At 38.0% G+C, this 14979-nt stretch overlaps 1 protein-coding gene across 1 annotated transcript in view; it reads right to left on the bottom strand.

Annotated features, from left to right (window-relative positions):
• Positions 1-1144: 1144 nt before the first annotated feature.
• The window catches only part of LOC107711798 (signal peptide, CUB and EGF-like domain-containing protein 3), a 113397-nt gene continuing 99562 nt past the window's right edge, over positions 1145-14979 (bottom strand). Inside the window, exons 14-23 of the mRNA XM_016516850.1 lie at positions 12404-12520; positions 11623-11781; positions 11305-11508; positions 10336-10497; positions 10039-10206; positions 7163-7324; positions 6721-6918; positions 4314-4466; positions 3774-3853; positions 1145-3022 (exon numbers count right to left, since the gene is read on the bottom strand). Of these exons, the coding sequence (XP_016372336.1) occupies positions 2870-3022; positions 3774-3853; positions 4314-4466; positions 6721-6918; positions 7163-7324; positions 10039-10206; positions 10336-10497; positions 11305-11508; positions 11623-11781; positions 12404-12520 (1556 nt within the window). The 3' untranslated portion in view covers positions 1145-2869. The remainder of the gene's footprint in view (positions 3023-3773; positions 3854-4313; positions 4467-6720; positions 6919-7162; positions 7325-10038; positions 10207-10335; positions 10498-11304; positions 11509-11622; positions 11782-12403; positions 12521-14979) is intronic.

A 14979-nucleotide genomic window follows, 5' to 3' on the forward strand; every position in this document is an offset into this window, starting at 1 on the left:
TCTAACAAAAAAGACACTTTGAAAAAGAAAAATGGGGCAAAGATGGAAAAAAAAAAACAGACCAATAATAATAAAACAGCAACATGGATTGATCAAAACACTTAACATTGTTTGAAATGGGTTTGGTAGAGCAAAGACAAAGGGGAAATGATCAAAATAAAGCAGCAGTCACAGACCGCCAATGACATCGACTAGTTAAGAGTAGCTAATACGCTGCATTTCTTTTAGTGAACATTCAACAAAACATTGACTACTTTGCCACAAACTTTTCATTTCATGGCAATTGTGGCTATTTCACATATGACCCATCCCTTTTTTCACGGAAATATCCAACTTGCAGTGCTGCAACACATGACATGTTTAGTAGTAGACGGTGAGTTTTGGTTTCTGCGAGTGGGGCAATATTGACATTTCACTACTTCTTGGCTTAATCCAAGCTTTTTCTTTTATATCATATTTATACATTTAAACAATTATATTAGTGACCCATGTAATAGCTGACAAATGTACAAAATACCTAAAAAGTCAATAACTGCTTCATAAAATGACCTTTGCAAATGTCACACACATTCCATTCTCTTTAGTTCTGGATTCTATGATATAGTCTTCAAGGTTAACATTTTCGGTCCATAACATAAAAATAAAATTGGGTGGGACAACCAAGTGTGTCTGTAGATGGATTAACTTTAATTAAAAGAGGTTTGGCTTAAACTCAAAGGTTACTGTTAAATGCATTTGACCCCATGTGGAGCCAGCGAAGTCAATACCACAATTTTCTTTTTTTTTCCAGCACAGAAATAATCCCAAAACATTCTACACAAGTATGTAAATACACAAATTTTTAGCTTGTTTTAATTAATCGCCGTTTTCTGAAATGCGCAAATACTATGTTGCATTCTGAGCACTGCATTAGCGTAAACCAGTGGTTCCCAACCCTGGTCCTGGAGGCACCCCGACATTGCACATTTTGCATGTCTCCTTAATCAAACACACCCCATTCAGGTCATCAGCTCATTAGTAGAGACTCCAAGACTGGTTCCCACGTAAACTACAGTGAGATTGGTCTTTTAGGTGAACTACTGAGATGGCGAAGAGAATCTCATTGAGCAAGTCAATGTATGTAATTAGCTTTCTGTTTTTTTTTTTTCAAAAAGTAACTATCGCCCCCCTTAAGTCCCGAAGACTGCATGAATGCAAGAGTGCGTGTTTATATACAACTGGGACCATGTGTTTGCAACACATTGGCCAAGCGTTTGCATACTTGCATAGAGTATGTATCTGGCGATAATGTTTAAAGTTCGAATGGACCCTCTTTTGCGTCAGCCTTGGACATGAGGATAGCACAACGGTAAATACAAGGTCGGGAAAACAACTTGTGTTTGGACTTATCTCTCAAGCTCCAATTAGTCTACGTTTATTTCATATTTACAATATACAAAAAAAAAAGAGAACAGTAAACTACCATTTTGACCAGTCCTTTTCTGTTTACATATCAAAACTGGGTATGGTTTGACCTTCTCGTTCTTTTCTCACTTTATGTGAGGGGCTTTACCTATAAACACATTCATGAGGAATACTAACGGGTTCATAATTAATACAAGAAACACTCATAAATGTAGACATCCACAGGTTTATCCCGACACTTTTTGCACTTCAGGCACTTCTCACCACGGTCCGGTGAAACCCAACACTTGTAACCCGTACGCTGCTACTCTTTAGGTCCTTACGTAATGTGCAAAACAATCTCAAAACACTCGTTTCATCCTGAAATGTGGAGCGGTGCCATTTTTCTGTTTTTCCATCCGCGTCAACCTGTGGTTTACGTTTATCAGTGATTCGTGTCTGCATTATGAAAACATTACTTCCAACCTGTGAAAGAGTTGGGCCCCTCAACTGCTCTTCTCTGTAGGAAATTTATTGAATCGCATTAGGTAAAACCAAAGGCTTAAAGTGACGTTTCTGAAGAAGCAGCAATTGCATGTCCTGCAAAAAACCTTCACAGAACTGTGTTAACAGTTTTTACAATACCAACCTACCTTTTCATCACCCCAGCCTTTCCAATAACCCACATGTCTCTTATGCCTCATGTTAAATTAACTTGAATATTAGGAAATAGACGAATATGCAGTTGACAATAATACCATCCGAACAGGCAGACCTTAATAAAACATTACTGTTTCAACAGCATGACCTTTAGAGATTATATGTATGCTCTAGGAGCTCAAATATAACGCTTTAACAATGTGAAATGCTTGATATGAATTAGATCTTACCAAGAGCACACTAAAAGTACAGCTATACAAAAGATTGTACATTTATTTAGAGAACTACGAGTTTACGAGAGCTAGAGCTTGGGGAAAAAAGCCTATTTTTAAAGCACGATCACAGCTAGCTCCAGTTCGACAAATAGGTTTTCTTCTCTTTGACGTGCTACAACTTTTAGTCTGTACAACACAATCAGGCGTGTTTAAACTCAGACGTCGCTCTTAACGGGGGTTGTGGGAACCACCCAAACCATCGTCTTCCTCTACGGGACGCCTCAGGACTGAGCGTGCAAACCACCGAACAAAAAAAAAAAACATCGACACATTACAGAACGGTGACCGACACGTAGAGAAAAGAAACACTTCAGTTTGGCTGGATACGACTGCGTTACATGTAGACTACACGGAAGCTTTTTTTCCCCCTCAGAGATGACTGACAAGAAAAAGAAAAGAAAAAGGTAAAGTGAAACATCTGCATAGAGTGGTTGTGTGTGTGCCGTTGAAAATGTGTGTGTGTGTGTATATTTCCTTTAAATGTGTGTGTAGGATCCCGTTGACTCGAGGCCAGGTGACAGGAGTTGTGTGGAGGCAGATGGCGCTTTAGACTATTTGTACGGACGCAGGAAGGCGGAGACTTTGCTGTGGATGAGGCGTATGAAGGAACGCGGGAGCATCTCTGTGGAGTCCCGAGTTGAGTACTTGTAGTAATTGTTTGGGTGAGCCAGCACGTCGAACAGAGTTTTAATCAGTTTTTTATCCTGGCGAGAAACAAAAAGGAGTGAAATGGAATGAGACCTGGAATAAACTGTGTCATCATGCATGGTCATTGCATGGAAACAAGCAGTTTAAAATCTTCCTATTACTTGAAATACAGTTTAAGCAAAAATCACACTTGGAGCAAATTACGGGTTTTCGATAAAGAGATGTAGTAAATGAGACTTGTGTCTTGGAAAACACATAAAACGTATCTTAACGCATTCATTGCTGTTATTGCAAAGTTAGACTTTCATTACCCTGCAAATAACATTTTTTTTTCTTGTTTTCCAGTATAAATATCTAAACATTCTTAACTGAAGATACTTTAAAATGAAAAGCGAAAAACTAAATTATTTCCTAAAAAAAAAAAATGTATCTAAATTAAGTGAGCTTAAAACGAGAAATACATCTGCAAGTGGGGACAGAAAAGTAAACTTGTTTCAAGGGGAAAACTTATTTTTCTTACCCATTGGCAGATACTTTTTCTTGTTTTCAACAAAATTTTGATACATTTTTCAGAACACAAGACTTACATCTTAAAGGCACAATATGTAATTTTTGCCACTAGAGGGCGCGTATTCAAAATAACCAAAGAGACAAAGGCGTAGTTTGATGACGCTGTGACTGAGTGTGGAATCATGGTACATATAATTACATATTGTGCCTTTAAGTCATTTTACTTCAAAATAATGTATCTTAAGAATGTTTAGATATTTGTATTGGAAAACAAAAAAAAGTCAATGCAAAACTGACCTTAAGTATTTCTTGATGGTTTTCAGAGGCGTAAAGTCTTCCATCTCTTACAATGTCTTCAACCAGTTGCTCATAGTCTTCTAAATACAAGAAAATCAAAACACTTTAGTGACAAAGAAAGTCAAGAATGAATTGAAACCCATCACAAATCTTTCTCCTGAGAATTTTTAGCATTATTTTTTATATACAGGTGCATCTCAATAAATTAGAATGTCGTGGAAAAGTTCATTTATTTCAGTAATTCAACTCAAATTGTGAAACTCGTGTATTAAATAAATTCAGTGCACACAGACTGAAGTAGTTTAAGTCTTTGGTTCTTTTAATTGTGAAGAACCAAAGACTTAAACTACTTCAGTCTGTGTGCATTGAATTTATTTAATACACGAGTTTCACAATTTGAGTTGAATTACTGAAATAAATGAACTTTTCCACGACATTCTAATTTATTGAGATGCACCTGTACATATATACACATACATACATATACACACACACACACAAATAAATGTTTATAGACTAGGGCTGATCTCGAGACTGTACCATCGTAAGTGACGTATGGAATCTGGAATCCGCGAGCGCTGTTTACATCGTTGGATTTGAAGTTGATCCAGAGGCGGCGCGATCGGGCTGTAAATGCAATCGGTCTCTCATACGTCTGACATGTTTCATAAGTGGTGATAGAGGTCGCTGACCCTAAGAAAAGAAAATGTCAGCATTCAAATCAAAGCAAACCTATTTTTAGAAGTAAACTATCACCACTAACATGGAGAGACTGCAGACACCCTGGAAAGTCAATATTTTATTACACTAATATCAAACCTAGACTGCTGTCCAAAAGTTTGGGTTTTTAGTGTTTTTTAAAGATGTTTCTTATGCTCATCAAGGCTGTACATATTTGATCAAAATCATATGAAATATTACAAATTAAAATAACGGTTTAATATTATAATTTATTCCTGATGCAAAGCAGAATTGTCATCATTACTCCAGTCTTCAGTGTCACATGATTCTTCAGAAATCATTAGGCTTTGTCGCAAAGATCAGCTGCCGCCTGACAAAAGCAATGCATTCTGGTTAGAAAATTTGTCCGACTTTGATTGGCGCTGCAGCAGCCTTGCGATCACATGTGTCATCAAAGTACTGCGAGAGCAAAACGAGACCAGCCGCCGAGGTCAGGCACTGCAGTTGCTCAAAATCGGCTGCGAGAGCCTTGATGACGACACGCTTTATTCTCATTGGTCAGATTCTGTGATGACAAGCACGACGTGTTGCGTGCTTATTCTAACAATTCAATTCCAATAATGCTCACAAATCAGTGTAGTCGCACTGTTATATTGAGTCACGTTTATCAAAAAGCACTGATAAAAGCATATATACCCAAGAAAATTTCATCATGAACATACATGAACAACAAATATCACATTAAACCACAGAAATTCCAAAATGACATTTCCCTTACATTCAACTTCCAAAAGTGCATTCATCTTTGCCATGTTACATTCATTTAGTTGACTAGTGCTAAACGCTGTATTAACAAAAACATAAATGGCATTAATAAAAACAAGCTACGCAATATCGCGTTCATAATCGACTGCGACTCACCTGCAATTATGAACGCGATATTGCAGTGATGAGTGATCTACGGCTCTGTGTATTAAATGCCGCTCCATCTGAAAGCACGTGATGGAGATTTACTATTAATCACGAGATGCGCATGACAATCACATGTGATTTATCGTGCAGCCCTAAGTTTGTTTGTTGATCACAAAGTACAAAATAGATGAGGAAAACTAGGATGCCGTGTGTATTCAAAGCACCGCCATTACGGTCTACAGTGCGTGAATGGTGCGCTGTGATTGGTTGTTACTGTTTACCGTGCGTGGAATGGTGCGCTGTGATTGGTTGAGCGGATATATCGCATTCTGCAGAGAAGGGAGACTGGCGTTTGTTGCGGTTTGGAAAGAAAGGGAGAAAACATGACAGAATAACTCGGCGGATATCGCATTATGCGTAAAATTTAAAATTGATTTTTCAATACCGACCAGATACAATACTCAATTTAAAAAAAAATTGCATTTATCGCGTTTTGGAACCAAACTCTTCATATGTTTATGTTGAAATTTATTCATGAACAGATGGTGCTATATTAAGCAGTATATAAAAAGTGCTTGTGTTGCTCATGAAAACGTTTCTGAAACGTCTGTGTATTTGACAAATATTGCATATATTTCACTTCCTCTGTGATAGAGTATGCAAACACTGTGACAGCGTGGAGCAGAAAGTGTCCGACTTGACGCCTCTGCTTTTAATTTCGCCCCAACTGCAAGCGGCTACTCTCTCCAGCCGGTGGCAGACTAGTGTAGTTCATCTCGAACAAGCCTATTCTGATTTATTAGCAATATGCTGATTTATTATTAATGTTGCAAACAGTTGTGCTGCTCAATATTTTTTGGAACCTGTGATACTTTTTTCAGGATTCTTTGATGAATAAAAAGTTAAAAAGAACAGCAATTTATTCAAAATCACAGGTTTAAAAAAAATATTAAGCAGCAAAAACGGTTTCCAACATTGATAATAAATCAGCATATTAGAATGATATCTGAAGGATCATGTGACACTGAAGACTGAAGTAATAATGCTGAAAATTCAGCTTTGCATCACAGGAATAAATTATGTTTGAAAGTATATTAAAATAGTAAACCATTATTTGAAATTGCAATAATATTTTATAATATTACTGTTTTCGTCTGTATTTTTGAAATAAATGCAACTTTGATGAGCATAAGAGACTTCTTTAAAAAGCATTACAAATCTTTCTGATCTCAAACTTTTGAACGGTAGGGTACTTTAACGCTAGCTTGCTATTTTAAGCATGTTGTACTGAAAGTGTGAAATCATTTTTGACAGTTGATTTGAAGGTTAAGCCTAGCAGAGAACAAAAACGTACCGTTCTTCCTCATTACTAGGACATCTCCACACTCATCCTCAGACGGGAGGAAGATCTCTGGAACCACGATCAGAATCTTGCGTTTGTGTGGAGGGTTGATCGTCCAGATACACTCTACATTGGCTGGGTAGTTTCCTGGATAGTTGGGGGACTCGATGTACCCGATGAACTCGCCTATTTCACCCCCACATTCCCGATCTGAACACACCACAAACAAACAAGATAACATTATGGTAAAATGGAACATTTCTAGACCTGGATAACTTTTTATTCTTTAAATGCTTTTTATTCCCAGTGCCAAAATACAGGTTTATTCTTTATAAAACGCATCAGTTCACTCAAAATGCAATTTGCTGATCTGATATTGCTTTTATTTCCAGATTTCAAATTAGCCTGATTAATCGACTGATTAGAAGTTGCGCTTAAGAATGAATGGACTCACTCTTGCATTGAGACACACTGATGGCCCCGTCGAAGTCTGTGGTGGTGTTTCCAGGACAGGAAATGCAGTAGTTTTGTCTGAACTCAGCCTGGTAGGTTCCATGAGGACAGCGGATGCAACGATGAACTGAGGTGTTATAATAGTGACCTGGAGAACACAACACTACACACACAAACACCAATATCACATGAGCTGATTTAGCATGAAGCTTCCTTCGCACACAAGAGTCTGAGGCCCAGATTTACTGAACAGGACAAATTAACGCGAGATAGCAATTCTATTAAAGTGCGATGGAAGTGGAAAGAACTGCAGTTGATCAACGTGCAAATGAAAGAATACAGATGCAGCTGGATCATTTCCGTAATTATCAAAGCAATCTACAAAAAGCAGCGCAAATTAGCTTAAGGTCGCAAACAAGCAGAGTTGATGGTAATCAGGTGTGAGTAATCTACAAAACACAGGCACAAAATGGGTTAAGACATGCTTTATTTGGGTCGTTAAATAATGGCACAAATATCAGTAAACTGACTACCGCAACCCTTATGCCGAGTTCACACTGCACGATTTTCAAAGACGTCGCATCCATGAAATTTGCAATAATGGGGATTTAAAGGCACCCAAAAATGAAAATAGTCATTATTTACTCATCTTCAATTTAGGCCTTTTTGTACATATAAACATGCGCACACAGAGCAAATCACATATTGTGAACGAGATGCACACACGCTTATGTGTTTACCATATGTGCATGCTTGTGTGTAGATCATTGTTTAGATCAGGGGTGGTGAACTCCGGTCCTGGAGGGTTCAGCTCCAACCCTAAAAAACTCACCTGCCTGTAGCTTCCTAGTAACCCTTCAGACCTTGATTAGCTTGTTCAGGTGTGTTTGATTAGGGTTGAAGCAAAACTCTGCAGGGACCACTGGTCCGCAAACTACGTTTCATAGAACTCCTCCCCGAACTTCCCGCTGCCCTGTATCTTGGTCTCTCATTGGCTGTAGGTCATCGCCGATGTGTTTTTCAGTCAGAAATCATTGCACACAGCGTGATTGTGAATCGCCGACAGCTCCAGATATTTAGCATGCCAAGTTTACCATATGTGCATGCTTGTGTGTAGATCATTGTTTAGATCAGGGGTGGTGAACTCCGGTCCTGGAGGGTTCAGCTCCAACCCTAAAAAACTCACCTGCCTGTAGCTTCCTAGTAACCCTTCAGACCTTGATTAGCTTGTTCAGGTGTGTTTGATTAGGGTTGAAGCAAAACTCTGCAGGGACCGATGTTCGCCACCCCTGGTTTAGATCGTCATATAAAGTGCTCGTACAAAGACTTGGATTATGTGGATTCGTTTTACCATGCCTTCACAACCTTAAAGTGCCCCTATTATGCCATTTCTAATATTACCTTTCATGCAGTGTGTAATGTAGCTGTATGTGAATGTAAACAATCTGCAGAGTTGTAAAGCCAAAAGTGCATGATAAATAAAGTTATTGTCTTCCAAAATAAAGAATTGGCTCTATAAGTATGATAAATAATAGATGTTTATATTTTCTATCGAGCGTTAAAAATGTGGAACTATGGCAATGGGAGTATCATTTCTGACACATGCTGTACGCGATAGACCAATCACAACAGACTGGGCCATCCAACCAATCAGAGCAGAGTAGGCTCAGGGAAAGGAGAGGTTTAGAGCAGGGCTGCAACAACTAATCAATAAAATCGATAATAATCGATAATGAACATTATCGACAACGAATGTCATTATTGATTAGTTGCGTCTACCCACCATGCACAGAAAACTTATGCCAGTCGCATCAAATTATACCACTGAATAACGCATTCTATGGACGAAATGAATTTAATAGTGGAAGAAACAGAGTGAGTTGCTTCAGGAAAGGTGAATGATGCAAGCTGCCCAAAACATGCGAATGCTTTATTTTAAAATTCAAACTAATGCAGTAGCGTAATGTTTAACATTGCTCATCCTGTCAGGCGCTTTGACAGATGCATGTATTTAATGTGTGAAATGATTCCTCAGTGCAAAACCTTCAGTTTACGGTTATATCATTATCTGTAAATGTTACATATTCATGCAAGTGTTTTTATTTTGCATTAAGGCTCATCCTGACAGTTAAACTTCAGAATCTACTGAACGAGCGGCGGCGCTTCAAACAGACTGAATGCAGTAGAGAGGGAGAAAATTAATATGCTGCGCAAAAATATTCATTTTGCTGAAATATCTGTTATTGGATTTTACATTAAGGTTTAAAAGTCAACATGTAATTCAAGAATTTTATGATAGTAACTGTAAAGGGTTAACAGCGTGTAATTGAATATATATTTAAAACGTTCCTTACATTTACAGAATAAAGAAATTACAGTAACAGGTTAATGTATTCAGAGTGAATTTGTGTGTTGACGCAGAACATTTCTCTCATCTGTTAACACTGAGTTTGTGTTTTTCTTTATTATCTTCATAACCTTGCATGATTCATTTACATTTTCATTACTCTCCTCCCAGAATATTTCAAATTTTTATTTAACTTATATGATATATATATATACCATATATACATATATGATATAGTAAAATAACTAAAATTTACATAAAAATTAACAAAATACATACAAATATTTAAGAAAAACGAATAAAATGACAAAACAACGGAATTACTGAAACGTTAACTAAAAAGAAAAGAAAAGATAAAAACTAATTTGAAATATTACTAAAAACCTATAATAGTATCTCAATTATGCCAAAATTACACTGGTGTAAACAACATACAAATTGTGCACCATGTTTTGCTCCAAACATTATTTTGTCCCCACTGTCTAGCTTTATGTAAATGCACTGCACTGTAGAGTCTCAAAATGTCTGACCTTTGACCTCACAGTCATTAAAGGAGCTGGCGCCCTCTCTTTTGGTACCGAGCCCACCTCCACAGGGGAAACAGAGTGTTCGTCCTGGGTCGGGCTGGTACGTTCCCACCGGACACGGCTGACAGGGCTTGAACCCGTCGCTGGAGAAATAACCAGGCGGACATTGACCTATAAACAGACAACAAATGACCAAGAAAGGTTAAAAGTGTACTCTTAAGAGAAAAATGAAGAAGTGCCTAGTGCAGCAAACATTTACATCTATTACAAGTAGAAGGCACACTGATTAAGTCTAGTTACCTGCACATGACGTGATGTTGCGGGCCCCTACTGGGCCATGGCGGTCTCCTCCAGGACAAAGGTCACAGGCCAGCTGACCTTCACGTTCCTGGAATGTTCCAGGTGGGCACTGGGCGCAGCGTTCCTGCTCACCATGGTAGTATGACCCAGGCAAACATCTGACTAAGAGAGAGCAGCCAGCAGGGGGCAGCAGTGAGGAAGCTGAAATTCTGAGCTCTTTTTTGTTTTTTTTGACAGATGCAACTTTGAAATTCGACTCTAAAGACCTTGTGGTTTTAAGCGATCAATGTAAAATGCTATAATTCGTAACCCAAGACTTGAAAAATTGTGAACTTTGCTTTAGTTGGTTTTGTTTCCATTGCATTTGTTGTCAGTGCTTCCCAATTCCTTCTTATAAATGTTTGCAAGCAATCTCAGATAACTATCATTGTCAAAGAATAGCAATGGCATAACGTCTGTTCATTTTACACATTTTGCATCACTTCTGCATAAAAAACCAGACAAGCTTAGGCGATCAGAGTCCAAGCCAAATCTCTTTCAGCAACATTTTTCTATACGCTGCAGGTTCGTTTTATGAACCTTATTGCAGGACAATTTATTTCATATTTCACATATTTTATTTATATAAAATATATCATTTCTAGGTATTTCTTGGGAAAAACTGCTATGGAATATAAAAGCAAACAACACATTTTCACAGAAAAAAAGGGGTGAACAGTTATCAGCGTCATAATAATCTCAAAAAAGTAGACCTAAAACTTTTATTCATGAGTCGCTAATTTAGAGTCTCAGCTAAATAGCCTACAAGTCAACCGTTTTGTGACTATGCAAGTCCCAGACCATCTCTAGTAGATGCTCTCGTTCGTTCTTAACAGTTGGCACTTTGTTTAAAGATAGCTCTCTTGCATCAAGTTGCAGTGGAGAAGGGGGTTAATATAAAACAAACCCCACTCACTCTTCCGTTCTTACCACAGCGGCCGCTGTCTTTTTCTCTGCCCGGTCCACAGTTCTCCTGCCTCAGTCCAGCTTGTGGGATCTTCTGTGCCACCTCGTACTCCAATCCAGCCACACGGATGAGGAAACGCTCCTGGTTAATGGATTTTTTCAGGGCTTTAATGTATGACTTCATCTGCTGCTCCATGCGCTGCCTTTGACACATCATGTTACAGTTCCCTACAGGAGAACAAGATGAACGTCATGACCTTCATGCACCGCATTTCCACGCTCATCCTGCATTTTCTGTAGGTAGGTAGGAAGTTTGTTTTAGGTGGAGGATGTCAGACTCACCAGTGGCGTCTCCTGGCTTGACCTCAGCCTCCAGCTCCAGAGTGATGCGCGTGACCTCTTTGCTTGATGGGTTACGTGCCCGACGACCTTTGGCCTTCTTAGACGAGTCGCACTTCAGGTTAACGAACGTGACCAGGCAGTTGTTGCACGGTTGGCCACCTGGAAATCAAGTTATTATTCACACAAAGAGTAGTGTAGTGTATTATCTCTTTTAGTGTAGGGATTTAAACTGTCCTTTGTCCATTTGTCTTTAAACTCTCCATTTAAACTGTGCTTTATAACTTTTTTTGCACATACTATATAGATATATTCACCATACAGTATGTTTATAGCATTTAGTTGGCACATCTGTTTGAAGGATAGCATTAGGCAGCATGTGGAATAGTGTATTTTGTCAATAAAAAAAGACAGGCTTTTTATCAGATTAATCGAAAAATATAATCGGCCAACTAATCGATTATCAAAATAATCGTTAGTTGCAGCCCTAGTTTAGAAAGACTGAATATTAGAACTGCTTCGAAACCTCAAAGGTTTCATTAAAAATGTTAGGAATATTTTGAATGTTAACCAAAGTCTTATGGGTTTGGGATGAAGTAAGTGTGAGTAAATGATAACAGAATTTTCATTTTTGGGTAAACTATCCCTTATCCCAATTATTGCTGTCTAAGTAGCAAAACGAGAATGCAGCTCCCTCAGCAAACAGTCCTATGACCTTATTCCACAACAGGGACCATCAAAATGACATGGTACCCTTCATTTCCTGGCCCCTATGACCTCTGACCTGGCCCGATCTGTCTGCCGTTGTCCTCTGCCCTCCCTTTATGCTTTGGGTGCAGGTGGCATTTGGCATTCTTGATCCGGAAGGACACCGTCTGCTTCACTGGAGGAGCCTGAGTCTCTACAACCAAACAAAGAGGCCTTGACATGCAGCTCAACATGATTCATATAAAGTCCTTGCTGACAACTACTAGTTAACTGCATTAATTCACAGCTGCTGGCTTGCTACATGCAACACGCTTGATTGAGAAAACAAAACCAGCTGGGCTGTTTGTGAACATTTAAAGCAGATTCATGTTAGCTTTATGCTCACTCTGAACACTTATGAGGAACAGCAATTTGAGATTATAGTGTGCCGTGACAGGCATCCTAATGTGAAACAAGTTTGACATCAAAACAAACATCAGGCATGGTAAATAAGTTTCTAATTTGCCAAGCGCATCAAGTGATCATGTAATTGGACAGCTGCGATGTATCGGTCATTATGTTTTTTGGAATCATTGACTGCAGCTGTTCAAAAGAAACGTCTCATCGCTTTCCAGGTTCTGTTTGCCGGCACTTTCAACAAATAGGGTACAAAATAGGACCTTAAATGTCTTAGAAAATTAAGTCTTTTTCAACAAATGATCAGTGAAATTGAGGGGCTTAGCATTAAGAAAATGTTTATCGTTAACCACAGGAGATCAAATTAAAATATAGCTGCAAGCAGCGATGGCGGGCCCAAGCCATCAGCGCAATATTATTCACACAAAGAGGGCACTTAAATGTAATTGTTTCACATTTTTTGGAAAGACACTATTAGATTGTCAACTTACTAACTCTTATAAATATACACTCTAAAAAATGCTGGGTTAAATATAACCCAGTGCTGGGTAAAATAGGGACAAACCCAGCAATTGGGTTGTTTTGATGTCTTAGAAAATTAAGTCTTTTTCAACAAATGATCAGTGAAATTGAGGGGCTTAGCATTAAGAAAATGTTTATCGTTAACCACAGGAGATCAAATTAAAATATAGCTGCAAGCAGCGATGGCGGGCCCAAGCCATCAGCGCAAACGCCACCCCGGTGGCATCTGGAGAATGGTGCACAGTGGGCACATGCATTTACAGTAACCCTCTGGCAGGCTGGTTTTAAGGGATACAGAAATCAAAGGGTTAATCCAAACCATTAAGACTGTGAAACACACACACACACACACACACAAATATATAAAACTTTGATAATACTTTACAATAAGGTTTCAGTTATTAACATTAACTATATAAATTAACATGAACAATAATTATATAGCATTTATTAATGTTAGTTAATATTAAGTTCAAAACTAAAACATTATTAATTTAAAGCTTTATCTGTTAACATTAGTTAATGCAATGTGAATTAACATGAACATTTTGATTAACTAACATCAACAACCATTAATAAATGCTGCAAAAATATATTGTGCATTGATGGTTCTTGTCAGTTAATGCATTTACTAATGTTAACAAATGAGACATTATTGTGAAGTGTTACCAAACCTTTAATTATGTATAAGCATTTTTTAACGATTTTATTGATCTATAAGCATTTGTGAAATATTTTTGCCTGCATTACAGCTTAGTCTTCATGACTGAACTGATTGGCAGTTTTTAATTTTCTGTCACTCCCCTGAGCATTTTAAATATATGAAACTAAGCATGTTTCCAACGAATGACTTGTTCTCCATATGTAAAAAGTTTTGAAGAGTTTGGATAATGCACTTTAAAGATATCAGAAAATTCAGATGAATGTCATGTCACAGGATGTTATAGGTCAGAATCAAATGAGTGTCAAATAATTTTCTGCAGCATAAAAATTTATAAATCCACGCGTTTGTATCTTTAGATCTTTTTATGTTGTAATTAACATAATTATTAACCTAATTGTATAAAATTATATTGTCAGTGCCCTACAAATTAAATGGTTCTAGGACTTTTTTTCCCCCTAAAACTGACAGAAAAGGATAAGGCCTAAGAGATTTCTTAAGCTGTAATGGAAAAAATAAAAAATAACTGATACATTTTTTCTGGTGAATAAAGATGTTTAAAAGTCTCTCTCTCTCTCCCACACAAACCCCCACACTCAACACACACACACAGAGAGGTAGAGTGAGATCAGATGATTTTTACATTATTCTGATGAAGTTTGAAGCAAATCGAGTAAAAATAAGATGCTGAATTCAAAGCATTTTGAAAAAGACACACTTCCTGCTGCCAATTGGTGGCGCTATAACTTTGACTCATAATAGTCACATCTATGATATCTGCATCATACAACGAACAAACCACTGAAGTTTGATCAAAATCAGACAATGTATGTGGAAGTTATTAGACGCTTCCTGTTTCTCATTTCTCGCCATAACATCATCGCCTCGCCACGGCCAAACTGTTCGAGATATCAAAAATCCCTTCGCAATTTAGCATCCCCAATGTCTTGAGATCATGTTCACTGAGTTTGGTGGCAATCGGGTAAAAAACCTATGACGAGTATATCAAATTCCACAGCATGAGCTTTTTACACAGCCCTGAATAGCCAACTTCCTGTTGGGCGGAGCCTATG

This window comes from Sinocyclocheilus rhinocerous, unplaced genomic scaffold (assembly GCF_001515625.1).
Source record: "Sinocyclocheilus rhinocerous isolate Xijiao unplaced genomic scaffold, SAMN03320098_v1.1 scaffold1409, whole genome shotgun sequence".
Classification (NCBI taxonomy): Eukaryota; Metazoa; Chordata; class Actinopteri; order Cypriniformes; family Cyprinidae; genus Sinocyclocheilus; species Sinocyclocheilus rhinocerous.